Source organism: Mesoplodon mirus, assembly GCF_964341445.2.
Source record: "Mesoplodon mirus genome assembly, chromosome: 13".
In the NCBI taxonomy this organism is placed as follows: domain Eukaryota; kingdom Metazoa; phylum Chordata; class Mammalia; order Artiodactyla; family Ziphiidae; genus Mesoplodon; species Mesoplodon mirus.
Window position 1 is genome coordinate 5,935,250 of NC_138989.1, and position 25,969 is coordinate 5,961,218.

General features: G+C 56.4%; 1 protein-coding gene across 27 annotated transcripts in view; it reads left to right on the plus strand.

Annotated features, from left to right (window-relative positions):
* The window catches only part of NCOR2 (nuclear receptor corepressor 2), a 224,761-nt gene that overhangs the window by 114,786 nt on the left and 84,006 nt on the right, over nucleotides 1–25,969 (plus strand). For 24 of the 27 annotated variants that reach the window (XM_082641462.1, XM_082641487.1, XM_082641489.1 and 21 more), the window contains 6 exons: nucleotides 5,563–5,629; nucleotides 12,478–12,650; nucleotides 13,644–13,737; nucleotides 16,394–16,572; nucleotides 20,040–20,094; nucleotides 22,585–22,683. In XM_082641462.1, coding sequence (XP_082497588.1) covers nucleotides 5,563–5,629; nucleotides 12,478–12,650; nucleotides 13,644–13,737; nucleotides 16,394–16,572; nucleotides 20,040–20,094; nucleotides 22,585–22,683 — 667 coding nt within the window. The remainder of the gene's footprint in view (nucleotides 1–5,562; nucleotides 5,630–12,477; nucleotides 12,651–13,643; nucleotides 13,738–16,393; nucleotides 16,573–20,039; nucleotides 20,095–22,584; nucleotides 22,684–25,969) is intronic. The other 3 variants (XM_082641485.1, XM_082641468.1, XM_082641480.1) reach the window with 1 other exon arrangement.

The window sequence follows — 25,969 nt, forward strand, 5'->3', positions numbered from 1 at the left end:
ACTCATCACATTGCTGGTCTGTCGGTCCTTCCAGAGCCCTCTGGACTCTGTTCCCTATTTTTGGACAATCTCAGCAGAGGAGATTTGTCTGCAGTATGCCGTTAGCAGCTGCAATACCTAAACACTTCTTGGAACAAAACAAACACTCAAAAAGTGTTTGCCAGAAGAATGTTGGACAAGCGGTCACCCCAAACCAGATGTCTAGGGGCCTGCGAACCACCCAGATGCATGCCTCCGGGGCGGGAACAAAGTTAGAGGGGAAAGGGCTGGTGGGAGGCGGTAGGGAGTGGTGAGGACCGGGGTGAGCGGTGAGCTCCTCACGCTTTTAAAGGGGCAGTTAGTTCTTAGTTCCTTGTCTGTAGCCACGAGGGAGCGTGGCCAGGCTGCCTGATTTTTTTTTAAAGAGATGCTTTATGTTGAGCTTTTTATGCAGCAGCTTCTGATTCTCAATACTGGCAACAGATTCAGATTTTTTAGAAAGCACCGCAGTCCAAACACAACAGTCTCACGAGCTGGCTCCACTTGGTGGACTGCGCCCATTTGCAACCTGTGGACTTGACATTTGTCCTCTTTGGCAGTAAGCGGATGCTTCTGGGTGCCAGTCACGGTGCTTGCTTTGGAAGGAAACCCGGATCAGCAAGGGAGAATTCGTGCCCTCTGGTAGCTTTGGGGAACAGAGGCGGCTCCGTGCATCACCTCTGCCCCCACGAGTCTTTGTTCTCACCGAGGCCTCTTCAGCTCGAAGCCACAGCACCGTGCTTGTTGAAGCTGTTACAGGCTGTGCAAGTTTCCTCGGGCTGCCAGAACCTGTCACAACAACCTGGGTGCCTAAAAACTAGAGCAATTCATTTTCTCTCAGCTCTGGAGGCCAGAAGTCGGGAATCCAGGTATCGGCAGGGCCTTGATCTCTTGCAGACGCTAGGGGAGGATCCTTCCGTGTGTCTTCTAGCTTCTGGTGTTTGCTGGCTTCCTTGGCGATCCTTGGCCTGTAGACACTTCACTCCAATCCTCCGTCTTCATGTGGCCTTCTCACTGTGTCTTTTCATGTCATCTTCCCTCTGTGTGTATCTGCCTCTCTGTCCAAATTTCTCCTTTTTGTAAGGACACCAGTCATATGGGATCAGGGTCACCCTCTTGACCTCATGCTAACTTGATGACCTCTGTAATGACCTGATTTCCCGATGCGGCCACATTCTAAGGTATTAGGGGTGGGGGGTCAGGACCCCAACATCTTTTTTTGGGGGGGCACATTTCAATTCATAACATACACCAAGCCCCCTGCAAGCTCTAAAGTAAATTGTCTTTGATCTCACTATGGCATTTCAACATAGGTCTTGTCCCTCTTTTTTTTTTTTAAGTCTTTATTTTAAAATAGCTAGATGTACAGAAGAGTTGCCAAGGTAGTACAGTGAGGGGGGTTGGTTGCAGGAACCCCGTGGATACCAAAATCCGCGATGCTCAAGTTCCTTATATAAAATGGCACAGTGCAGTCGGCCCCGTATCTGGGGACGTGGAACCCATGGACCGTACTAAGAATTCCCCGTATACCCTCCACCCAGCATCCCCCAATGCGAATATGTGACACGAACAAGGTACATTTATCAAAACTGCGAAAGGGACAGCGGTACGTACAGTCCTATTAGCTAAACCACAGACTTCCTTTGGATTTTCCCAATTTTCCCACTAATGTCCTTTTTCTGGTCCAAGGTCTGATCCAGGTTCCTGCTCTGCATTGCGTCCTCATGTCCCCTTGGTCTCCAGTCTGTGATAATTTCTCAGTCTTCCTCGATTTTCCTGACCCTGACCCTTTTGAAGAGGACTGGTCAGGGATTCTGCAGAATGTCCCACAATTTGGGGGTGTCTGCTATTTTCTCAGGAGGCTGCTGGGCTTGTGGATCTGGGGGAAGAGTCCCACAGAGGTGAGGGGGTGCCCTTCCCATCATGATATATCAGGAGCATCCGACACCCCTGACTGGAGGTGTTTATGTCACTACAGGTGGTGTTGACCTTGCCCCCTTGCTCAGGGCGGTGTCAGCCGTGTCTCCACCGCTGAGTTGCTGTGTTTTGCTTCCCTACTCTGTGCTTTAGAAGCAAGTCACCATCCAGCCTACTGTCAAGGGGAGGGGAGTCCAGCTATACCTCCTGGAGGGGGAATATCAAAGAATTTGTGGACACAAGTTAAACTGCCACAATGATTAGTAAATATTTGGGGGAAATGCTTCGAGGCTATGCACATTTCCTGTCTCTCCTCAAAGTTTTGCCAACTGATTTAACGTTCACGCGAGGGTCTAGCCTGCAGTAATTAGCACCGTGGTATCTAATAGTGATTTTCAACTTCCCTCAGTCCTTCTACGTTCATTAATTGGAATTCTGTAAGGAACATTTGTCCCTTCTCCCTCCTTTATTTATTTATTCGGTCATTTATTTATATCCGTGTGGATGCGTGGTTATTTATTTTATTCTTCGGGCTATAATCTAGTACTAGCGTTATTTATTTTGCCTCTCAAATTGTTCCAGCTTTGGCCCTCGGAAACTCTTTCTTTACTTAAAAATGTTCTGGGCTCATCTTGTGTATTTCCTGCCGCAGCTCTGGATGCAGCCATTGCTCCAGGGAGAAATGGCTCTTTTTTTTGTTTTCCTTTGTCCGTGCTGCACGCGCAGCATGTGGGATCCTAGTTCCCCGACCAGGGATCGAACCCGCGCTGCCTGTACTGGAAGCATGGAGTCTTAACCACCAGACTGCCAGGGGAGTCCTGAGAAATGGCTCCTTTTATTGGAGAATGGTGTTAGAGACCAAGACCTCGGTGCTAGCGGGTTCATTGCTCTGGGCTGTCATTGCTTCTTGGCCGTCTCGGCTGCCGTCTCCAAGTCCAAACCCTCTCCATTGCCCCGACCTACAAGGCCCTGTACAGCCGGCCCTGCCGACCTCTCAGCTGTCCTCCTCCCTGTTGCTCCCCTGTGTCCCTGCCCAGCACTCTCCAGCCACATGGGTCTCCTGTCAGACACTCTGAGTTTGTTCCCACCTTAGGGCCTTTGCACCCCCAGTACCCTCTGCCAGGAGTGCATCTCCCTCTGGATCGCCCTCAGCTGGGTCCTCCTGGTGATCAAGATACCAGCTCGCAGCCATCTCTGAGAGACTTTTCTGCACCCCTGAATCTAAAATGGCTACACCCTCCCCTCCCCCAGTCACTATCCCACCCTCCATGTAAGTTCCTGACTCCAGGATTATCTTGATTATCTTGCTTATTGTCAGTGTGGCCCCGCTAAGCGTCACCTCCATGAGGGCCGGGGACTTTGTCTTGCTCACCTCTATGTCCCCAGGGCCCCAAACAGTGCCCGGCATATAGTAGGTGCTCAGTAAACATTTGCTGAATGACTGAGGAGATGAAAGCACAATGCTACTGCTCCCATTATTCGGATGAGGAAACTGAGGCTGAGACCATCTGAGATTTGTTCAGAGACACCTTGCTGTGGAATGAGGGGTTGTGGTCTCAGCCTGTGTGACTGAGGACCCCCAGCGCCCGTCCTGCTGGGGAGTGGGGAGGCTGATGTTAAGTATCGAGACCTCGAGGCGGGAGGCCTGGCCGATGGGAGGCGAGACCAGAATGACCCAGGGAGCCGAGGGTCCCCTCACTGACCCTCCTGGAAGTGGGCGTGGCCTTTCCTTGTCAGGAGATGGGTGGAGACAGGGCTGAGCTTGGCTGGGGTCCACAGGTGAAGAGGGACCATGCAGGCCCATCAGCATCTCCAACTTGAGACCAGGTAGTGGGGATGCCAACCTCCTGCTGGAAATCACTGCAAGGCCTGGGGACCCTGGTCCACCTGGGGATGAGGTGTGCTGGCAGACTCCGACAGCCGCTGGGAGGTGGGTCTCTGAGGCAGTGGTGTCTATTTGCGGGGGGTGAGGGAGCAGAGAGTGACTCCCCATGGGGTCCGCAGGGCAGGTTGATTTCAGGCCCTTCAGCCCCCGGGAGGCGTGTGTTGGGGGAGCTTCCTCGTCCATCAGGGCCTGGAGTGCCCTCCTCTTTGTCTTTTTCCTGAGGTTGGGGTCCTGGTGGCCCACAGGTACCACACCTCCTGGAGGCTGGACGGGGCGGGGCTCCCAGTCATCAGTGTGTAAGCTTTTGGTAAGAGTTTGGATGCGGCTGAGAATATGAGCAAGTCGGGGGACCCCTCCCCAGAAAAGTTGATCTTGCTGTACACCCGGCTGGGGGGCAAGCAAGTTCACGGGCCTGATGGGCTCTCCGGGCCCTGTCTGTGACCCCCGCAGGCCCCAGCTGCTACACGCTGCTGTGCGTTGGAAGTTGTGGGGAAAGGGCCGAGGGGAAGTGGGTGCTTGGGGGTGAGTCTTCCGTATCGGTCCGCATCTCTGAGTCTCCCTCTGCCTCCTTCTGGGCCTCCATCCCCCTTAATTTGTTTTTTATTTTATTGAAGTATGGTTGGTTTACAACATTGTATTAATTACTGCTCTACAGCAAAGTGATTCAGTTATACATATATGTACATTCTTTTTTAATATTCAGTATGATCTATCACAGGAGATTGAATAGAGTTCCCTGTGCTGTACAGCAGGACCTTGTTCACCCATCGCCCCCCTTTCCTTGGATCTTGTCTTCCTCTGCCTTTCGGCCTGCTCCCCTCTGTCCCTCTTTTCTCTCTCTGTCTCTGTCTCTGTCTGTCTCTCTCTCGCTCTCTGCCAGGCCCCAGGCCCCTCTCCCTCTGTCCTCATTTGGGATCTGATCTCATCCACCTCTCTGTCGCTCCTTCTCCCTCTGTCTCCCTGCCTTCCTCTGGGGCTCCGTCTGTCTGTCTTTCTGCTCTCGTTCCTTCTCCCTCACTCCTGGTCTGGTGTCTCTCTCCTGTGCCTGCCTCTCTTTCTCTCTGAACAGCCCGCATCTCCCCGGGGAAGCGCCCGCTGCCCTCTGAGCCCGCAGTGCTGTGTGTGGCCTCCTTGGTTGAGGGCTTTGATGGCGAGAGGGGTCTGGCTTCCCTGAGCTGAGGCATGAAACCCCTCAGGTGCTTCCCGGGCTTCCTGCTGCGCTGGCTCCCACCAGCCTGTCGCTGGCTTGTCCATGTCACCCCCACCCCAGGGGGCACAGCAGGGGCTTGGTTGGAGGTGGCTTGTGGTCACAGAGGCCAGACCCCAAGACCCTGCCCCTGTGCAGCTGCAGGTCTCGGGGGCTTGGTCTCCCCGGCCTGCGTTTCTAAGGCTGTGGCAGTTTCTCTGTGGCCGGTTTCCCGTGGCGGGTGTGGCTGACGGGAGAGGGGAGCCTGGGTGCGTGTAGGGGTGATGGCAGCTCCGGGGAGGGCAGGAAGCCACAAGACCTCGCCCCGCTTCGGAACCTTCTTTTCTGCAGACCACGCTCAGCCTAGGTGTGCGTGGGGACACCGCGTACGTGACGGGGGAAGGGCACACATGGGCAGTTCGTGGCTCACCCTGGGGGGCTACAGATGTGTCTTAGCTCACCGGGAGCCAATAGGGGCAAGTAGGGGCAAACTTCAGCACTGGACGGAATTCCCGCATTTCTGACCTGCCCGGTTGGCCGTTTCCATCCTCCTTAGAAACCAGGCGATGCGGAAAAAGTTAATCTTGTACTTCAAGAGGAGGAATCACGCCCGGAAACAATGGGTAAGTCACCACCGCGTCCCCCACCCCTGGAATCTCCTCTGTTGCCCCCTCCCCTCCACGGACCAGGCTTCCTTGAGAGCCGAGACCGTCCAGGCCACTCAGGCCACACCCACCGGGATCCCTGGGTTCTGCAGCTCATTCCTGCGTGTCCAGGGTGTCAAGAAAAGCCAAGGGCAGTGAGAGAAATGGGAAAGGACAGCAGCTGCTTCCGTGAAGCTGGGGGCTCAGGGCTCGGCTGCCTCAAGGAAGCTGGGGTGTGAGTGGGTGGGGAGGCTGGGAACTGTGCCCCTCCTTTTCCAGCCTGGAAGGGGAGAAAGCAAAATGTTGGCCGGGAAAATTGGTTCCTTGTCGGAGGTCCTACTGTGGCTATTTTAGGCAGAAAGAGAGAAGTTTGTTGGCAGAGGTGGAAGACTGGGGTGGGCTGTATGCTGGGTGGCGGTGACTGCAGGGGGCTCCCTGAGAAATGAGCTTTGCCCAGCCCGCTGTGCCCATTCCAGGCTCAGGAAAATCCAGGCCTAGAGAAGCAGTGAGGCCCCCCTTGCTTAGAAAGTGGTACGGACTCCTTCAACCCACCGCACACTCTGCCGTCTCAGCTGGGAGGCATGCCCAAGGCAGGGGGAGCACATGTGAAAGAACACCTTTAGTTGTGGTTTAGGGTGGGCGTTTACGTCACTGATTCACTGAGTGATGGAGAGGGAGTTACCCATTAGTATTCTTTCAGCTGTGAGAGGAAGAAGCACTGGCTCAGATGGACTTAAACAGTAAAGGAATTTGTGTAGCTGATATGGAGTTCAGGAGTGGTTTGATCAGGTTGCACCTTCATTTCTATGCCTTTTTTCTTCAAGTCTGCATATTAGTACATTGACAAGCTGGTTTTCCTTTGGGACCTGAATTGCTACAGCAGGTTTGAGTCTTTTAGAGCCAGAGAGAGAGCTGCTCTTTCTCAGACCACCTCACAAAAGCTCTGATTTCACCACTCGAGGGCCTCGGTCCCTCTGAACCAGTTTCTGAACCCACCCTGTTCTGGCCTTAGACCTCGGCTGGGCCCTTGGAGAAGGGATACATTTCTGGCCCAGATGCTGGGCGACTGGGAATCTGGTTGGGCGGCACCCTAGACCCCAGGGCCCCACGGGGTGAGAAGTGGTGGGCTTCCCTTTTCTTTTCAACCTCCTCAGACTCCCAGATTGACTGGATGGTGACCAGAGGCGCCTGGCTGGATAGATGGGGTTCATGAAACGGGGCATCCCATCTCATTCATCGAGTTAAGAAATATTTACTGAGCACCTGCTGTGTGCCTGAGTGGAGGAGACACAGTGATAAGTGCCCTGCAGAGGGATGGGTTCGGGGACAGCCTGGATACCCGACCACAGTACTGAGAGAGGAATGACCAGAAAGGACCACCCGTGTGAATACCTGGGGGTGTGAGGGTCAAGGAGAGGACACAGCAAGTGCAAAGGCCTTGAGGCAGGAACCGGCCTGGGGGGTAGCACAGGACAGCATGTAGCAGGCAAGCCAGAAGTACAGGGCATGCGTGGGGGGCTGGTCGAAAATCCTGGGCGCCAGGTCACCTGGAAATGGAATGTCTAGATTTTACTCTAAATACAGTTGGACACTTATTCTTAATGTATTCTTAATAAAGAATACAAAACCTTTAAGAATTTTTAGTTATTCGGAAAATTTGACAGTGATACAGGAAATCTGACAGAAGAGTAACAGTAAACACCTATAAGCCCGCTATCTAGAATCCATCGTGGTTAACATTTCTTTTATATTCGGGGTGTGTGTGTGTGTGTGTGTGTGTGTGTGTAGGTATGAATGTTTTTGTGTTGAGCTGTTAGAACATAGGTGCAGACACCCAGGCCCTCACCCGGAACACTTCCTGGAGGAAGGAAATTCTCTCTTTATCACACCTAACGATTCACAGCTTTTCCTGATGCACAGCTTTTCCCCTGTAGTCCTGCCCAGGGTTGGGGTTCCTTTGGGGCTGGAAGAAGGAGATCTGATTTACATTTTAAAAGGACCCCAGTGGCTGCTGGGGGGTGGAGTTGGGTGGGTGTAAGTTGTTCAGAAATCTCCCAGGGCTCCCTGTGGAGGGGTCCCTTGAGGGGATGGAGGGGAAATGGGCTTATTTAAAGATAAAGGAACTGGAGAGACTTCTAAGAAATTCTGGGTTCGCTTTGTGGCCAAGCTGAGCCCATCTTAAGAGAGGCCCATGTGAAAACGAATTCCTAAACCACAGAAGCTGCGATGGGAGGGCGTCTGGAATGATCTCATTCTTGTTCTTATATAAATGAGCCCAAAGCCCCATGCATCGTCATCAGCAAGGACTGGGAGGGCGCTTGGCCAAGACGGGACCCCTCAGATCTGCATGCTCCCCGCCCGCCCCCCTCCCCACGTCAGTCACCTCCCCTTCTGTGGGGCCCTCACTCCTCAGAGGTTCCTGGGACCCACGCTGCCCTACACTCCTGCTCTGGAATCTGCCCAGAGAGCTGAGGCTCTTCCCCAGAGGGGCACCCAACCCCAACAGGAGCCTCCACCAGGCCTGCCCTGTCCTCCCCTGGGAAGCTGAGCTCGCCCGCCCCACGGCCCCTGAAGCCAGGTTGTGTGTGTGTGTGTGTGTGTGTGTGTGTGTGTGTGGTGTTGGGGGAAGGGGGTATAAGCGGGGGCACTGTAAGGCTGAGATGTGCAGATTCAAACCCTACCCACCATACCCGCTGTGAGTGATCTTGGGACAGCCGTCTTGCCCTAAGCCTTGCTTTTCCTCATCTGTGAAATGGGGTCATGGTGGGGCTGCAGGATGAGTTAGCGCAGTGCCTGGCGGGGGTAGTGTGTGTGACTGATGGCCGGCAGGAGGGGTTAGTCAGGGGCTGAGCTCAGCCTGGACGGTGGGTGTATTCATTTCCTGGGGCCGCTGTAACTAATGACCACAAACTAGGTGCCTTAAAACAACAGAAATGTATCCTCTCACTTCTGGCTCTAGAGGCCAGAAGTTCAAGATCAAGATGGGGGCAGGGCTGTGCTCCCTCCAGAGGCGCTAGGGGAAGCTCCTCCCTGCCTCTTCCAGCTGCTGGTGGCCCCAGACAGTTCCTAGCTGTGGCCACATGACTCCCATCTCTGCCTACATCCTCAGCTGGCCTTTCCCCTCTCTTCTCTCACACGGACGCCTGTCACTGGATCTAGAGGTCACCCTCATCCAGGATGACCTCATCTCAAGATCCTTAATGGCATCTGAAAACACCTTTTTTCAAATAAGGTCACATTTGAAGATTCAAACCCCCTAACCTGGGGGTTAGGATGCGGGCACATCTTTTGGGGGGGGGGTGTCACCATTGAACCTACTACAGTGGGCACTGGCATATTTTCAGCATAATCTGCCTTTTCTCTTTCTCCTGGCTTGTCCCCACCCTCCTTTTTTATCTACTTCTTTTTTAGAGACGGCTAAAGTTTCGCTCACTCCTCTCATATCCCTTGCACCTCCTATTTTTCACTTCTGGGCTTTTTCCTGACCTGCCCTGGCATCCGTGACTTGCTTCTGCAGCCTGAGTTACAGGCAGCAGGACAGGGGCTGGGAGAGTCCCGCCTCGTCGCCGTCACGCGTCGCTGAACACGCGGGACAGCCAGCAGGGGAGCCTTCCCCGAGTCTGTGGTGCCTGGGCCGCTGAGCCCAGCAGAAGGCCTTTGCACGGGGCTGCAGGCTCCCTGGGGGTCTGGAGGACGCCAGGTCACCAGGTGACCACAGAGGCCAGTTCCCCTGGCCAGCCGGCTCCAGCCACCGCCCTAACACTTCCCTCCTTGCACTCTGTCCGTCGGCCTGAGGCTGTCTTCCTCAGTTTTGGGGGTACCTCCTGGTCACCCCATCTCTCATCGTTTCCCTAAGTGTAGAGCTCCATCCTGACACACCTGGCAGGGTAGGAGGGGTTCAAATCCTGGCCCTGCTCAGTGACCGGGGCAAATCATTTAATTCCTGCTCTCAGGTTCCTGTTCTGTTTGGTGGGGATTATAGTAACATGCACCTCATCAGGCCACCGAGTGAAAGGCTGCAAGCAGTGTGCTCACAGCAACGTCCAGACTGCAGTGGGTGCTCAGAACTGTCAGCTGCAAGCTGACTCTAAAATTCATGGGGACCCCAAAGAGACAAGACAATCTTGAAAAAGAACAACCAGGTTGGAAGAGTCACTTCCTGATTTCAAAACATCTCACAAAGCTACAATAATCAAAACAGCATGGTTCTAGCCTAAGGACAGATATGGAGACCAATGGAACAGAATAGAGAGGCCAGAAACAAGCCCTCACATCTCTGGCTGCTGGATTTTTGACAGGTGGCCATGTCCATTCAGTGAGACAGGACCGTCTCTTTCAACAAATGGTGCTGGGACAATAGGACTGCCACACTCACAGGAATGGAGTTGGATCCCACCTCACAGAATTAACACAAACAGTAACTCGAAATGAATCCAAGACCTAAATGCAAGAGCTAAAGCCATACAATTCCTAAAAGAAAACCCATAGGGGTGAATCTTCACGACCTTGGACTGGGCAGCAGACCTTGGGTGTGACACCAAAAGCATGAGAAGCAAAAGGAAAAGTAGACGCACTGGACTTTATCAGAACAACCATCAGGAAGGATCCTGACCTCCCGTCCCTAATTGTGTGATCCCGGGCTGACGGCCCTGAGCTCTGAACTCCTGCCTCTACAGAGGGGATGGCGGTCATGGCCTTTTGTTGTTTGGGAGAGTCAGTCGCGGGAAGGACTCAGCTCTGTGCCTGGCATGTGACACAGTGGCACTTAGCTAGTGTCAGCGGCGATGCTGATGGTGATGATGATGCTACGAAGAAGAATTCCCACTGAGAGTGACCTGTTTTCATAACACACACAGACTGTGGTCGCAGGGGCCATCCTCCTTTTCCCCTGCAGATTCTTGCTCCTGGCACCCGGCAGACTAGCTTAGCAGTGCTCCAGCCTCTGAGGTGTGAGTGTGACTGTGAGAATGTGTGTATGTGAGTTTATGAGTGAGTGTGTGGGTGTGAGTGTATTGTAAGTGTGAGAATGTAAGTGTATGTATTTGTCCACGTGAGTGCAAGTATGTGTAAGGGAGTGTGCATGTGTTATGTGTGAGTGTGTGCATGTGTGTATGTGAGTGTGTGACCTGCTTCCTTCCCTGGCCAGCGGGGCCACTATGTGGAAACCCCCTGGCAGGGTCATTGCTGCCCCAGGGAAGGGCCGCAGCCACTGCCGTGCTCTGTCCCGAGGCGCCCCGTGCCCTCGGCCCTCAGTGGACGGAGAGTACCTCCAGTGCACAGACCACAGCAGGTGGCACTGTGGTTAGATGTGGAGGGGGACTTCCTCATCCTGGACAGTCCTCAGGAGCTACTCACGTCTTTGCTTGTGGTGCTTGGGGCTGGGCAGTGTGGCTGTGGGTGCCCGCACGGCTGTTCCTGCCCCTTGCTCCACGAGGGCCCCAGGCAGGGCTGGGGCATCTTGCTGGCCTCCCTGCTCGCCCCTCCACTGGGCAGCTGGTTGGTGGCCCTACGGGTTTCTTGCCTATCTTCACGGGTAACTGCATTCTTTTCCTCTGCTGGTTTTGGGTGAACACGTTCTCGCCTTTTCTCCATCTGACATATTTTCTTGCTCTCGCCCATCAGATCGAGGCCTCTCTGGCAGGGCTGAGAGCGTGGGGAGGCTGGGCTGGGTTTCCTTCACCCGGTTCTCACCCTCAGGGGTGCTGTTCTCGGCACCTTGCCACGAACATGTGTGGCTATTGTCTGCTACTGGAACTTGACCTCCCAAGGGTTCTTGGGGCAGCTCACATACCTGGGGACCCCCTGGGAGCTGGAGGTCAAGTTCTGCTCCTCCTCAAAGCTGGCCTGACGGCCACTTGGGGACCATCACGCTGCTGGGTTTGTTGAGGACCAAGGTCACAAGCTGCCTTGGTCAGAAGCTGAAATTCAGGATGGGGGGGTGGTGCCTGGGCACGAGGACCAGAGACGGGTTTTCTGATTATGCTGAAGTGTCGGGGAGGCGTTCAAGCGAGACTCCCAGACCATGCCATCTGTCCATGGCAGCTGTTAGAGACGGGGAGATCGGGTCTTACAGGCAGCCAGATGCTCCCTGCCTGCTTGAGGTCTGGGTCACCTTGGAGACTCAGAAGCCAGGCAGCTACACTCTGGGCCGGGCCGGGGTCTTTTCTCTAAGGAAGGGCATACAGCAGGAAGCACTGTGGTTAGACTTGGAGAGGGACTTCCTTGTCTTGGATGGGCGGCAGCTTGAGTCTTCACACCCAGTCCTTGGGTGTGGGGAGCATGGCTGGCCTGAGGCCGGGGGATGAGGAACTATTCAGAAAGAGAATGCTTTCCACGCAGCCGTCCCGGGCCTGATGGACGCCCCAGAGCTGCCCCGTCCGACGCAACTGACAATGAATGAAATGGTCTGTGTGCACTGCCCACTATGGGTGGTAGCCCTGGCCTCACATGGCTACTAGCATTAGAAATGTGGCATAGGGACCAGAGACCTGAATTTAAATGTCACTTAATTTTACCTGATTTAAACTCCACAGCCACATGTGGCTGGAAGCACGAGGCCTTTCTGGAGGGAGGCCGGCAGGGGGTGGCCCATTCCCCAGGGAGCGAGGCGGCCGGGTCCTTAGGGCAGCCTGTGGGTTTTCTTCAGGGGCCCGGGTCTGCCTGGGTCTGCTCAGGTCTCTGCGTGATCACGTGTCTGCCCACGTGCCCGCGTGTGATCGCGTGTCTGCCCACGTGTGCCCGGGCACACGGCAGAGCGGGGAGCCGGGGAGGGGCTGGGTGTCGGATGCGGGAGGAACGGCTGCCACAGGGCCCCCCCACCCCCGCAGGAGCAGAAGTTCTGCCAACGCTATGACCAGCTCATGGAGGCCTGGGAGAAGAAGGTGGAGCGCATTGAGAACAACCCCCGGCGGCGGGCCAAGGAGAGCAAGGTGCGCGAGTACTACGAGAAGCAGTTCCCCGAGATCCGCAAGCAGCGGGAGCTGCAGGAGCGCATGCAGAGGTGAGCGGCAGGGGGCTGGGCCCGGTGTGTGTGGGGGAACCCCCTCCCCCTCCCCGTCCCCTCCCCCTCCCCCTCCCCGCCCCCTCCCCGTCCCCGTCCCCCTCCCCCTCCCTCCCTCCCCTCCCCCTCCCTCCCCTCCCCCCTCCCTCCCTCCTTTCCTGACTCCCAGGGCCTGGGTCAGCTCGAGGCACTGTCCGCAGAGGCACCCTGGCCGGCGTGAAACAGAAACCACAGCAGCGTCTCAAACTGGCAGCCTGGGGGCCGCATCAAGCCCTTGGATGTGTCACTTGGTGCCTGCCCGGCCTTAATACTTAATTGAAAGAAGCTTAAATCCATTTTGGTGGAGTGAGTTCTCCTTCCGGTGGGCCACAGGCTGGTATCTCCCAGCTTCGTTCATTTATGCGGCCCCTGAAGGCAGCTGAGTTTGAGATCCCTGGTGTGGATCAAAGGAGAAGGATGCTGGTCTCAGGTGGCGGCTGTGAGGACAGGGTGGGATCCTGCGTAGGAGTGCCCAGCGCAGAGTAGGTGCTTGGTGACATGCGGCTGTGACATCTGTTGTCATACAGATAAGGTGGTGGGCCGTGAGCAGGGATGCTGGATCTCACTCTTTACTGGACACTCACGGTGCGTATCTCACCGAATGCCTCCTCTAGTCCTGGGAGCCACGTGCCACCTCATTCCCGTGGTACAGGGGAGGACATTGAGGGACAGGTCCGAAAAGGCAGGGCTGGGATTTGTATGGGAATCTGCTCTTTTGGTGGGCATCTTAGGAGAGAAAAAGGGTTCTGGCATTTCTGGGTGAGTCTGGGGGCTCCATGCCCTCCCTTGGACCCCTGGGCTCGGGGCTGTCTGTGTGGGTGTGAGGCCTGGCCCCTCCTCACTGCCCACACGCCGCTTCTGGGGAACCTGCGGGCTCGGGTCTGTGCTGCTGTGCCGGCCGCGTGTCCCTGGTTGCCGAGGGGCCGGTCCTGAGCGTGTCCCTTTGGTCTCCAGCAGGGTGGGCCAGCGGGGCAGCGGGCTCTCCATGTCAGCCGCCCGCAGTGAGCACGAGGTGTCCGAGATCATCGATGGCCTCTCGGAGCAGGAGGTAAGTCCACGGCCTTGACCCTGACCTCAGCTCCACCCGCTGTGTCCCCTGCGCGTGGAGAAGCTCCCAGCAGGAAGCAGAATTCACCTGGATGCTTGAAATCAAGGGGCTTGTTACTGCAGTGTGGGCAGAGCCCAGGTGGGATAGTGGGGCACCAGGGGAGTAGACACTGCCCGTCCCCAGCCTGAAGGACAAGCGGGAGAGGGGCCTTCCTGGGGCTGTGGAGGAGAGGAGGCCCCCTGGTAGGACACGGCCAGGAAGGGCCCCATCCATGATGCCACGGCGGGGAGGAAACAGGGGATAAGTACCCCCGCCTCTCACTCCCGACCCCCGCCCCCGTCTACTTTCAGTGCTTCCCATTGGTTGAGCCTGACCAGAAGCCAGAGGGCACGAGTGCCTGAGAGCTGTGGTTTCTAGGTCAGCCTCCCCGTGCCCAGAACTGGGGGCAGAGGGGGATTCCCATCTCACCAGCTGTTCACCAAGCCGGGGACCTTCTATCAGCCAGGTGACCCTGGCTGTGGTCACCAGAGCCCAGAGATGACCAGGAAGCAGAAGGAGGAGGCGTTTGCTCCTGGGGCAGGGCTGGTGCTGGCTTGTTCCCTCCCAAGTCTTGTAGGTCAAGCATCTCATGTGCCAGTCCCCCCGCCCCACCCTGCATGTTCCCAACATTACAGTAGACAAGAGGGAGCCTCACAAAAGGAGGGGGCACATTCCTCCTCCCCGGGGCCTTGTGTCCAGACAGAACTTTTGTCCAGATGGGAGGTATGGCAGCTCCAGCTCAGCGCAGTCAGCTCTAGCTGCACATGGCTATGTAAATGGAAATTCACACAAATGAAATAAAGTGAAACATTCACTTCCTCTGTCCCACTTCAGCTGCTCAGAGCCACATGTGGTTAGTGGCCCCGTGTTGGACAGAGCAGGCAGTAAACACCTGCATCGTGGCAGAACATTCTATTGGGTAGCACTGCTTAGGCCACTGATTCTCACTGCGGACTGACTTAAGAGTCCTGGCGAGGGGGAGTCTGGCTTGAAGTGCAGTTTCCTAGGGCCCTGCCCCAGCGGTTCTGATTTAGCCAGTCTGGGGCAGAACTCAGGAATCTGCATTTTCACCAGGCTGTTCACGTGAGTCTGATGCAGGTAGTTCAGACTCTCTGGCCGTTAAAAAAGAGCCTTCGTTTTAAAACTTCACGTGCTATGTCCCTGTTTTGAACACCCGTCAGTCTGCCGACAAGCAGAACTTGGAAAGCCTTTGTCTTCACGCCTGTGGGTTCGCTCGAGCTCCTGTCCCGCCGATGCTGTGGCCACATGCACGTCCCACAGGGGCACATGGGAACAAGAGGAGGGCGGCCCTTTCCCGTGTGTTCCCTGCCTGGTGCAGGCAGGGCACCTGGCATCCCAGCTGGTTCAGTGTCCCCCTCCCACCCACCCCGGCCCTCATCCCGGAGGCCCACTTCCCCAGGTCCTGGCAGCACAAGAAGGCAGCCACCAGCGTCCCCAGGGATGCTGAGGGAACAGCTTTCGCGGGTGATGGTTGGAAAGGGAATTCAGGGCAGAAACTTCACCTCACCCAGCCCCGGCTGACCTGAGGTTCTCTGGGAGGGTGGGGAGGAGGGGACTGGGCGGGAGGAACGATGCTGTCCACGTGCGGGGAGCTTGCGGTCGTCAGCGCTCCTGCCCGGTTGGGGAGGGGCAGCAGAGCAGGGGTGGGGCTCCTGCCGGGAGGAACCCTGCCTGGGCTCTGCCAGTGCTGTGTATCTCGGGCAGCCGAGGAGGTCGGCGAGGTGAAGGTGCTGGGGGAGGGTCAGGCCTCTGGGGGGGGCCCTGCCCCCGCTGCGTTCCCCTGCTCCTGTTGGGAATCCCCAGCGCTGAATGGAGAGCTTGGATGTGGGAGGCTGGGCAGCGGAGCCTTTGAACCGGCTGACCTTGGCCGGGCTGGACCCTTGCCTGCCTCCGGAGATGGGTAATTAATCGCCAGTAATGGGCTGGCTGCAGAGATTTGGGGAAATGAGTCCAGCGGAGTGGCGGCTCAGAGCCTCTTAATAGCCATCCTGATGCATTAGGAGCGCGCCCGCCCGACTCCTGCTGAGCACGGGGCTGGGCAGGCTTGGTCCCCAGTGGGCGCGCTGGAAGGAGCTGGATCCAGGGCTGGGGGGGGCGTGGCGGGCGAGGAGATGGTTCTGCAGCCTCACCGGGCCCCCCCAGAGCAAGGCAGCCCCCCGCCCCACCCCGCGTGCCCTCTGAAGCTGGAGGGCCAGGCCCCGTCTCCTGAGCTAGTCCGGCCCAGCTGGGCTGCACATCTTTCTTGCGGTATTTTATGGCACTTGCATTTCCAAACGGAAGATTCATTGCTCCCCTCTTTCTGCAGATAAGGTGGCTGCCGCTCTCTGCATTTAATTTAACAGCCCTGCCCACCATAAACCTCTCTGGGGCCGCCTTTAAATTCTCCCTCCCCCTGCACGGGCTGTTATTATTTTTTAACTCGTCATTCACTCTCTCTCTGGTTTTGCGTCTTTCCTGTCTTGCCCGGAGCATCCCTACCCTCGGCTCCTCACCTGGGTCCCCTGTGCGGGCGCAGGCACCCCTCCCCCTCCCCACCCTGTCCCCCTTGTCCTGTGCTTTCCAACCGGAGCCCTCCGCCGTCTCCATCTCCCTCCAGAACCTGGAGAAGCAGATGCGCCAGCTGGCCGTGATTCCACCGATGCTGTACGACGCCGACCAGCAGCGAATCAAGTTCATCAACATGAACGGGCTCATGGACGACCCCATGAAGGTGTACAAAGACCGTCAGGTCATGAACATGTGGAGCGAGCAGGAGAAGGAGACCTTCCGGGAGAAGTGAGTCCCCGTCACTGGGGGGCGGGCCTGGCCGGGCCACCCTCCCCTGTCCTGAGAAACCTGCCCTGTTGAGGCTTGTGCTGGCTTCCTAGGGCTGCCGCGACAAATGGCCACCAGCCGTGTGATTTTAAACAACAAGAATCTATCCTCACACAGTTCTGGGGGCTGGAAGTCCAAGATAAAGGTGTGGTCTGGGGTGGTTCCTTCTGAAGGCTCCAGGGGAGAGTCTGTCCCAGGTCTCGCACCTGGCTGGCACCTGCTGGTGGCCGGCGATCTTTGTCATCCCTCGGCCTGGAGATGGATCTCACTGTCTCAGTGTGTCTTCACGGGGTCTTGTTTCCTGTCTGTCTCTCTGTGTCTTCTCCTTTTCCTATAAATTCACCAGTCACATTGGATTCAGGGCCCACCCTACTCCAGCATGACCTCATCTTAACTAATTATATCCGCAAAGGACTCATTTCCAAATAAGGTCGCCTTCTGAGGTGCTGGGAGGACATGATATTTGGGGGGCCACTATTCAAACCAGTACAAAGTGTCAAGGCAGTTTTATGTGAAATGGGGCAGTGTGTATCAGAAGAACAAGGCAGGAGGACCTTCGAGGCTGGGCTGAAGCCTCGGGCAGGGTTATGTGGCTGGCCGGTGACTTTTCGGCTTTCATTTTACTTGGAAGGTGGCTATTTGTGGAGCACATCCTTCATCACAGACACTGGACAGATGTTTTCTGGGGTTTGTGCATTTGTCCCTCTAATCCCTCATAACAGCGTTACCAGGCCATCCCCATTACACACATGAGGAAACAGAGGCTCAGAGAGGTTAAGACACTTAACAAAGGTCACACAGCTTGCAAATGGTGGAGGCAGGATTCAGACTCCCGCAGCTTCGGGGTAGGGGCTCAGCTGCAATGGAGAGGCTTGTCGGGGGAGAGGGGCGTATGGAGCCAAGGAGCAGGGTGGGGGGTCTTTGGAAAGCAGAGGCAGGAACTGGATGCTAAGAGGTGAAGCTTGGGGCTTCTTCTAAAATGAAAGAGCAAAATGTCTGTTTTGGGGAGACGAGTGAGGAACCAGATAGAGAAAGCGCTCCTTTCCCCCACCAGACTCAAAATGTGTGTCCCAGGGAACCACATCCTGGGCACAGAGCGCCTCCTCAGGACCCAGGACCCCCATAAGGCAAGAGGGTGGGAAACTAAGGCGGAGGCCTCAGCACTCAGCCAGGAGGGCGTGGGGGACTCAGCTGCGGGGCGTCCACGTTCACCTCCGCCTCCCGAGAAGGCCTCAGAGTTTCTTCAAAAGAGGTGTCCCACGTTCTCCAGCCACCCACTGCGGGACCAGGCCGCAGGGACTGGGGCTGTCTCTGCCCTTTGCAGAGCTGGGTGGCCCCAAAGTGCTAGACTGGGCTTCAGGCATGGGGATGGCTCTGGGTCGTGGGCAAGGCTGGGGTGCATCAGCCAGGGCAGACACCAGGACTTGGAAATGCAGGAGGAGCGACTGAAGAGGGTCTTGTGTGGAAAGTTTTTGTTTGTTTGTTTAGATGGCTTTTGATTATGGAAATTCTAAAACATACATAAAAACAGAGGGACGGTGTAGTGCACCTTCGAACGCCTAACACAGATGCAGCGACCTTCCACAGAAAATAGCGCTTTGGGGAGCAATTCCTGCCGTGTGTTTGGGGTTTACTGCTCAGAGACAGGAAACGCAGGTAGCTAGCGGCTCATTTCTAGGTCCTCACGGTCAACAGACGTCAAATCAAGTCGTCCCGTATCTGGTGTTGTACAATTTAAAAACCAGTGAAGTGACTGTAGGATGGTCATGGATACTAAAAATTACTGTTGCATTAGGTATTTAAATTCCCCCTGGTGTGTTTGATATTTTATTTATTTATGCTTTCTTTAAAAAAAAAAAAAAAAGAGGTTTCTGGGAACGCTTTCTGTGTTTTGGCCTTTCTGGATTTTTCATGTTGCTGTTCCGACCTAAGGATTTCACACTGTTTGTCCAGTAGCTGCAGAATGGGGGGCCCAGGCTGGGCTGATGTCTGCTGAGACCCAGTTTGGCACCTTGAGTCTTTCAAGGTCCTGGGTGACCTCTCGTTTTCAGTGGAACTGATAGCGCTCAGGGCCTCGGAGAATCACGTGCCGGTGGCGGAGAGTTCCATCACTTACTGTTTCTGTGACTTCGAGCAACCATTTCCCCTCCCTGAGCCTCAGTCTCCACGTCTGTAAAATGGGTGTAGCTTCAGTGCCTCCTCGCTTAGCCGTCTGGAGGTACCCCGTGTCAGAATAAACTCTCAGGAAACATGGCAGGGGACCCAGGTGTAGGTTGGAGGGAGGTGGAACAGGTGACCTAAGAGATTCCCACGTGTGCTTCTTGGTCTCCTGGGGCCCCATCTCTGCGTGGGGAAACCCCAAGGAAGGGATCTGTGGGGAAGGAAGTGTCACTGGGGCAGGGAGAGGGAGGAGAAGGGAAGACTGTCTGTCTGGAAAATCAGGGCGTTAGGCCGCCTCCAGCTTTGCGAACTGCCCGAGGCAGGATCCCAGGCTGGGAAGGCTGCCTCTGACTCGCGGCTTCCTCTGGGAAAAGAGAAGAGGCCGCTCTGGCTTCTCCAGTGTCTGGTTGGGGAGCAGGGGAGGGACCCACTGGCCTCCTGCCCAGCCATCTGGAGGGCTGGGCAGGACGATCGCCAGCGCTGGCCCAGGCTCCCTCCGGCGGCGGCGGGGGGGTGGGGGGACCCCGGGGCCCCTGCATCCCCAGCAGCCTCTCCTCTCCCCAGGGAGGCCGCGGGGCGGTGGCGCGTCTTGGGGACGGGCGGGCCGAGGCTCCACCCAGCATCCCCGGGGCCCCAGCAGCCGTGACCCACATCTCCGCCCCCGCTGTCCGCCTGCTCCTGTGGCCCTGACATTTCAGTCTGGCCCGTCTCTTTCCCAGTAATTCTCCCTGTTTCGCAGGAAGCCAGTTGGTGCGGTGCCAGCTGCCCGCCACCCCTCCAGCTTGGGTCCCTTCCCTCCGCCTCCCGGGCCGGCTTGCCTCCTGCCTGCCTCCTGGCGGGCACTCGAAGCCTCTGCTCTCACCTCTCAGGGTCCTGCCCCGTGACCTCGCCCGTGGCGGCCCCGCGTGGGCCAGGCGAGGCCCAGCTTCCCAGGCCCAGCCGGAGACAGAAACAAAGGCAGAGTTTAAAAGGGGGGGGAGCCCCACCGAGGGGCTGCATGTCGTGTCCTCATTTTTCCTGGAATCCGCCTCCAGCAGGACAAACAAATGTATTTTCAAAGGCGCTAAAACCAGTGACTCACTCCAAGGAACGCCCTCTCTTAGCCCTCCGTCCCGCCTGCCGGCCCTTCCCACACCCCCCTGGGCTTAATTGCTCCGAGCGGGGCGGTGCCGGGCCAGCGGAGATGGCAGGCGCCCGGGAGCTCGGCGGCCGCCCAGCTGGGCAGCCCCCCTCGGCCGGGTCTCAGGCCCGCCCTTCTCTCCCCGCAGATTCATGCAGCACCCCAAGAACTTCGGCCTGATCGCATCTTTCCTGGAGCGGAAGGTGAGTCTGCCCGCCGGCCCAGCGCCCCCTGCCCCCCGTTCCCCTCTGGCGGCCACTCCTGGGGGCAGCCGCTTGGGCTGGGCCGAAGGACCCTCCCTGCCCACCCACGAGGCCCCTGCCTGCTGGCCCCTTGCTCTCCTTGCTGTGTCTGACGGCACTTCTCTACTTCCTACCTCCTGGGAGAAGCAACCGCAGGCCCCGCCCCCTTCTCCCAGGGCGGAGCTCCCGGCTGGGAAACCCCAGGAGAGCTGTGTGCACCAGCTCCTCAGACGTGGCAGCAAGTGTCCTGGCAGACTGGACATGGGTTCTGGAAGCCATGCCATGCCTGGCATCCTAATTAAGGCTTCATAGGCAAGAGTGGCGATCTTCCAGGGCGCTGGATGGAGTGACCTTTCTAGGTCCCTCTGACGGTCACTGTACGCTGACACCCCTGATGTGAAGCCAGGCGTGTGGCTGGCGTGTGGTTTATCCTCATCCCCTTTGGATAAACCTTTACGTAGAACTGAGGCTTGAGCTCCACCTTGCCCCCAAACCCAGCCTGGAGCGGTGCCTCTTTCTGCTCGGGCTCCCTGTTGGCAGGTGGACACAAAGCGTCCCAGGAAACAGTAAAGTCCCCTTTTGTGTACCCACGAGGCTAGGCTGGGCAGTGGCCGCAGCAGCCGCAGGTAGGAGGGAGCTGGTTTGGGGGGCTGGACGTGGCCCCGTGTCAGAGTCGCCCGCTGGACCCCAGCATCCTCAGGGCGGAGCCAGACAAGCTTCCTGAAAAGGTTTACTTTCTGGGGCTGCTGTTCTGGGTGTTTAAAGCAGCGTTTCGACGAATCTCGTCTCTCAGACCGGGTGTCTGCCCACTCCCAGCTTTGCAAATACCATGCTACTGGAGGCCGCATGCTTCCTCGCTGCGGGAGGGCGGTGGGAACCGGATCCAGGCGGGTATTTTAAAGGGTAACAGTTGTTCTCAGCATCTGCCCTCAATGAGCCGATACCCATAGAAGGAGGGAGATGGGTCGGCGTGGGGAAGCGAAATCTCTCCCGGCCTGAAAAACCAGTGTGGAGAAGCAAGCCCTATAAATAGCCTCTCCTCTGTGTTAGTGAAAGCTTCTTACCAGGGGTGTGGACAACCCAGGAGGCTCTAGGTTGGGGCTTCCCGGAGACAGAAGCAGAGGGGTTTCAGGAATTGGCAGTTGAGCAGCACTGTTTGAATGAGGGAATCAGAGGTCTCTACGCTGGAGAATAAACTTTACGGTGTTCTTTGGCTAAGAGGCAGCCCAAGCTGAGACTTAAATAGAGCTTCCAGAAGGGTCTGAAGCTGGGGCTGCCAGCTGTGCCTTTGGGGATTGGCGTGTCCTGGTGGTGAGTGAGGTCAATAGCAGGGTGGGAGCTCGGTGGACTGGCCAGCCCATGCCTGTCTGCAGGGGCAAGTGATGCTTAGGGCCAGCCCGTGGTCACCCAGCACGGGAAGGCACTCTCCTGAATTGTTCAAGGGGAAGTCAGACACCCACATCCCCCCGTTTGCAGATATTGGCATCTGATTATAAAATGTTTTTCTTAACTATTTTGCGGGCCATGCTTGTGGTCAGGTTGAACTTGGGAGCAGCCTCTGTTCACAGTCCATTCTAGGAAGTGGATGAGGATGCAGGGGTTTGAGGCCCAGCCGTCCTCTGCGCCCAGCAGCCCTCACGATTGCCCCTCAGAGGCCAGTTTCGGGCTTGGCACCAGCACCGAGCATCACAGAAACATTTCACCTCATCTCAGTCACAGCTGCTGGCATTGGCGAGCTGTCACCTGGACCGGGCCCCGTGGCCGCAGGTGGTGGCGGCAGCGTCGTGTTCTGTCCTTCAGCTGCTCTCTGAGGACGATGCCCTCTTACTGGTCCCATTTGGACGAGGAGGGGGTGGGGTTCCGAGAGCGCCAGTCATTTGCTCAGCAAGTGGCGGTGCCAGGATTCAGACCCCGGTCCGCGGGGCAAAGACCAAAGCAGAGAAAAGACATAAACGTCCCAAGAGACGAAGAGTTGCATGGCGACATTAGGCTGGATGCACGAAGCTTGGAAGAGGTCACTCAGGGCCCTGAATGTTAGGGAGGAGGAAGCTAGGGTGAGCGAACGGACCCAAGCTGGGGAGCCGGAGGCGTTGTTCCCCTGGGGCTGGCATGGCAGGTGACAGCTTCATCCTTACGACTGCCGGTAGCACCAGCCACAACACGAAGAGGTTAACACCTCTGCAGGGTGTGATCTGTGGTCCTAAGTCCTTTACACGTATGTGTATTAACTTCCTTTGTCTTCATGACAACCCTGTGAAATATGTGGTGTTAGTACCCCTACTACACAGGTGAGAAAACCGAGGCCCAGAGAGGTTAGGTAAGCTGGCCAGGGTCACCCAGTCGGTACCTGGAGGAGGTAGGATTGGAACCCAGGCCTCTGGCTCCCGGCCTCCTGCTCTGACCTCCTGCACTGCACACGCCTCAGAGTTCTTTTCTCTGTCCATCCTGCAGACGGTGGCTGAGTGTGTCCTCTATTACTACCTGACCAAGAAGAATGAGAACTACAAGAGCCTGGTGAGGCGCAGCTACCGGCGCCGCGGCAAGGGCCAGGTAAGGAGGGGGCGGGGTGGGCTTCTGGGTGGGTTCCCAGCATGTTCGGGGGCAGCGTGCGGTGACATCTCCTCGTGTTTCTCAGCAGCGGGTCCCTCAGTTTGGGCCCCTTCCGTGGCGGCTGGGAGACCCTCTCTGGGGGTGTTCCTCCTATCCCAGCAGCAGAGAAGAGACCTGGGAGAAATGGCCTCTTCCACCCTCAGCCTGGAAAATTCTAGAACTCCGGGCTTGGTGACCCACCGTCCCTGTGGTAGATTAGGGTCGCATTCCCAGAGCAAGGGCTGGGCTTCCAGGATGCCTTGGGCTGGTCTACAAACTTAACGTTTAAAATTTAGAAAGAATTTTTGGTGTTTTGTCGTAATGCATATGTGAAAGAAAAAAACAGCCAGTACTTCAGAGTGCCGTTTTTCAGACATCAGTGCTTCGGATATGACTGAAGGATGATTTAAGTTAGAGCAGGACTTGGCAAACTATGGCTCGCGGGCGAGTCCAGCCTGCCGCCTGTTTTTGTGAATAAAGTTTTATTGGCACCTGGCCATGCCCATTCATTGACATATTACTGTGGCAGCTTTTCTGTTACAACAGCAGAGTTGAGTCGTCCTGACAGAAACTGCAAAGCCTGACATATTCACTATCTGGTCCTTTATAGAAAAAGTCTGCTGACCTCTGAGTTAGAGGAAAAGGGAATTCGTTTAAAAAAAATTCCATAAATTATGTTAAAGATGAAGGGGGTCGGTGGCACACATTTTAAAGGGGCCTCGCGAGTGTTTTGGTGTCGGGGAGATGGAGGGAAAGGGGGAGTGGGCTTGTGCTGCAGGAGGAGGGATGCAGGCCGGAAGCTGCAGAAGGCTCTGGGCACTGCTCTCAGATGCTGGACTGGAGGGGGTTAAGGCAGGCCCTTCCCTGGGGCCTCTGGCCTAGGGGACCGGACAGGGTTAAGGGACGAAGGCCGGGATTAGCATGTGCTGGGAGGACAGGACACAGAGGTTCTCTTAGGTGGGTGCTCCCTGTCATTGGCGTCTTCCAGCCCAGACCCCCACCCCTACCCCAGGGCCACCGTCTTCCCTTCCCGAGGCTGGAGAGAGCCGGACCCTGAGGGCATCAAGTCCAGCCATTACCTGTGGGGTCCCAGTGTCCCCTGTGAAACCATCACTCTGTGATCAAGCCCCATAGCCTACGATGGGTTGGTCCACGCAGCTTCCTAGCCTGCATCCCGTGTCTCCTCCTTGCTTTCTGGGAACTGTGCTTCAGGAGTACAGACCCACTTTTCTGTTGGCTAAGCCACACATAATTAGGGAAGCAAACGTGCTGACGGGAGAGTAAACCCCTCACTGCATTCTGCACGTCAGGCCAAGATGATTGAGCATTGGTTGTCGTTGGCCTGGATCGTTGAAGGGTGGCTGCGTTTGGTTTGTGGATAGGGTTTTCCTCTAGTTTTGTGCAGCCACCGTTGGCCAGCCTGCTCGCCCATCTAACAGATGTGTAAAACCAAGGCCTACTGGCTTGGCGCTATTCAGTTGTAAAGATCTAGCTGTGGCGTGTTAGAAATTGAAGCGCATTTAGGAATTTTTATAGACTGAGATGCAGAAACTCAAATAAATGCCAGGGCAGGGAGCATAAATGTGCCGGCATAAGAGGCAGGAAGGAGGGCGTGGCGTGCACTGTGGCAAAATAAAGGGGGAGATAAAGGCCTCTGGATTGATTTTAAAAATGTTGTCAGCTACTTGTTGAGCATCTCCTGTGTGTCAGTTCTCTTGCTCGTCTTCCCAGTGTCCCCCTGACTCCCTGCCTTCGTGGGGGCCCTGTGGGTGGGCTCATGAGGGCCTTGCTGGTGGCTGGGCTCGGGGCTCTGGAGATGAAAGCGTTCTGAGTCAGATGGGGAGAGACTGGGCCATTCTCACCCTGTGCTGAGAGCCACATTGGTGTGGAGGGAGGCAAGGACTGTGTGCTGACGTCATTTAGGGAGGGGGTATCTCCAGATGAGTCCTGGGGAATGGGGGGCCGTTGGTGCCCCCTGCCCCTGGTCCTGGCTGCCATGCGTTCCACTTCACGGTGTTAATGCCTTGCTAGCTGACTCATCTGCCCGTCGGACATTTGTGTGCTGACCCAGGGGACTCTGTGCTCATTGTCTAGACCAGTGTACACAGGTGGTTCCAAGTCAGCATGTCGGTGGTCTGTCTGAGAGGCTCCATCAAGTAAGGGACCCCAAAGATGAGGTTGAGGAACAGCCTCTCGGGAGGATGAGGACAGAGGTGAGGGTGTCCTGGGCAGAGGGAACAGCAGGTGGAAAAGCATCAGGACACGAGAGAGTACACAGTACCTTAGAGTCTTAGGAGCAGGGGTCTCAATACCTTCCAGGGTCTTATATGAATGAAGGAATGGAGAACCCATAGGAGGCAATAGGGAGTGGTGAGGCCTGGGGCTAACTAGAGAGCTTGTGCCTCATATCAGCTCCAGCTGACTCTTGACTACCTGGCCCTGTATTGCCAGATCTGATTTTTGATGATGAGCTGGAGATAGGGAATTATGTGAACTTGCCTGATTTTTAAATCTTAGGTCACATAAGAACCAATAACAACAAAGCACCGGATAGGTTGGACAACTCATATTTGCTCTCGAAATCTGTCCTCGGCCCTCAGTATAAGACCTCTGGGTTGGAGTATGGTAAGGCTGGGGGAAGAGGTAGGGAGAGGATTATGTGACTTGGGACAGAGTCCAGGGTCAGGGCACTGGGGGCCCTGGAGTGTTTTATAGCAGAGGAGAAGCGTTGGCTTCCTATTTTCATCTGAGCTGTCCCGGGTTAGCTGTGGCATCCACAATGCTGAGAGACATGGGGCTTGTCTGGTGAGGTTTAACGGTCTGCGCAAGCTGGCGTCTCAGGCTGGGGCTCCCAGGATGGAGCAGGGATGCCTCTGTGCCCTGCCTCTTGCAGAAGGAGAGAAGAAGGCAGGGCACGAGGCCCCTGTCTCCTTGGGGGATGGGACATATCTTTGGGGCTCTCCCCTCCCTCTCATCGGCTGTGGCTGCAAAGAGGTGCCATGTGGCCCTGGCCCTGCCGGGGACGGAAATTAACGTGCAGACCCTGGAAGGACTCCTGTGCCAGGCAGATCCACTGCCCTCACCACCGCCTGCCAGCCCTGTTCATAAATATGGAATAAATGGGTCAACCCAAGTGTTGACTTTGTGGCCTTAACTCTTCCCTCTGCCCCGTGACAGCAAAATAAATGACAGACACACCGACCCCGCAACCCCTCTTGGTAATTCAAGGTGCACTTGCTGCAGCAGG